Raw genomic sequence first — 952 nt, 5'->3', positions numbered from 1 at the left:
GGCACCAATGACCCCGGCTCTTCGTGTCAGGGTAACCTCGAGATCATTAGATTCAGAGGTGCTCAGGAAGCAGTTCGCTCAGTCAGCCGAGGCTTGCGAAACGTCGTATTGGCAATCGTGGACAGCGGAGTTGATGTATCCCATCCGGATCTGATCAATCAGTTCTGGAAAAATCCAGACGATGGTTCTATCGGGTTCAACTTCCTGGATGATAATACCAACGTTACTGATGAGAACGGCCACGGCACTCACTGTGCTGGAATAGCTGGCGCTCAGACTAATAACAGCCTTGGTATCGCTGGTGTTGCAGACGTGAAACTCATGATCCTGAAATTTGTAGGTAGTGATAGGACAGGTCCTCTCAGTGGCGCATTGAAGGCTCTCGATTATGCAGTCGGGATGGGTGCTGCAGTGTCCTCACATTCGTATGGCGGTAATGTGCCAAGCCGGATCTTCGAAAATGCAATCCGGAATGCTGCTAACGCTGGCCATATTGTGGTTGCTGCTTCTGGGAATGAAGGAATGAACCTGGACGAGACCCCAACCTATCCTTGCTCGTACTCAAGGTCGATTCCTTCTATGCTCTGCGTTGGCGCGAGTTCTTCGACACCGACCTCGCCTGTATCTCTCGCCTCCTTCTCGAACATCGGTTCTGTGGTTAATATTGTCGCCCCTGGCGTGAATATCCTTTCGACGTACCTCTCGGGTTCGTACGCTTTTCTCAGTGGTACATCGATGGCTACGCCTCAAGTTGCGGGTGTTGCGGCCGTGCTTGCCACATTGGGCTTGGCAGGGCAGAGCATCACTGACTCTATAACACGGTCTCGAACTGCTAGCCTTAGAAATGCGCTCTCTTTGCAAAATTTGGGGGAATTGGATGCGTTGAACGCAGTCAATGAAGGCCTTGGTCAGCCGACCACCCCTCCAAGGCAGCCATCAAGCGCAAGACTCT

The 952-nt window shown here is 52.2% G+C and overlaps 1 protein-coding gene across 1 annotated transcript; it reads left to right on the top strand.

Moving 5' to 3' along the window:
• Positions 1 to 30: 30 nt before the first annotated feature.
• Pmar_PMAR013185 (hypothetical protein) lies at positions 31 to 340 on the top strand (the record flags this gene model as incomplete). Its single annotated transcript, XM_002777518.1, has 1 exon — positions 31 to 340. A coding segment is annotated over one exon (310 nt), but the record flags the coding sequence as incomplete, so codon positions are not given.
• Between the last annotated feature and the right edge of the window lie 612 nt (positions 341 to 952).

Source organism: Perkinsus marinus (genome assembly GCF_000006405.1).
Source record: "Perkinsus marinus ATCC 50983 genomic scaffold scf_1104296951538, whole genome shotgun sequence".
Lineage (NCBI taxonomy): Eukaryota > Perkinsozoa > Perkinsida > Perkinsidae > Perkinsus > Perkinsus marinus.
The sequence above is the reverse complement of the archived record's forward strand: the minus strand, read 5'-3'. Positions and strand labels throughout refer to the sequence as shown.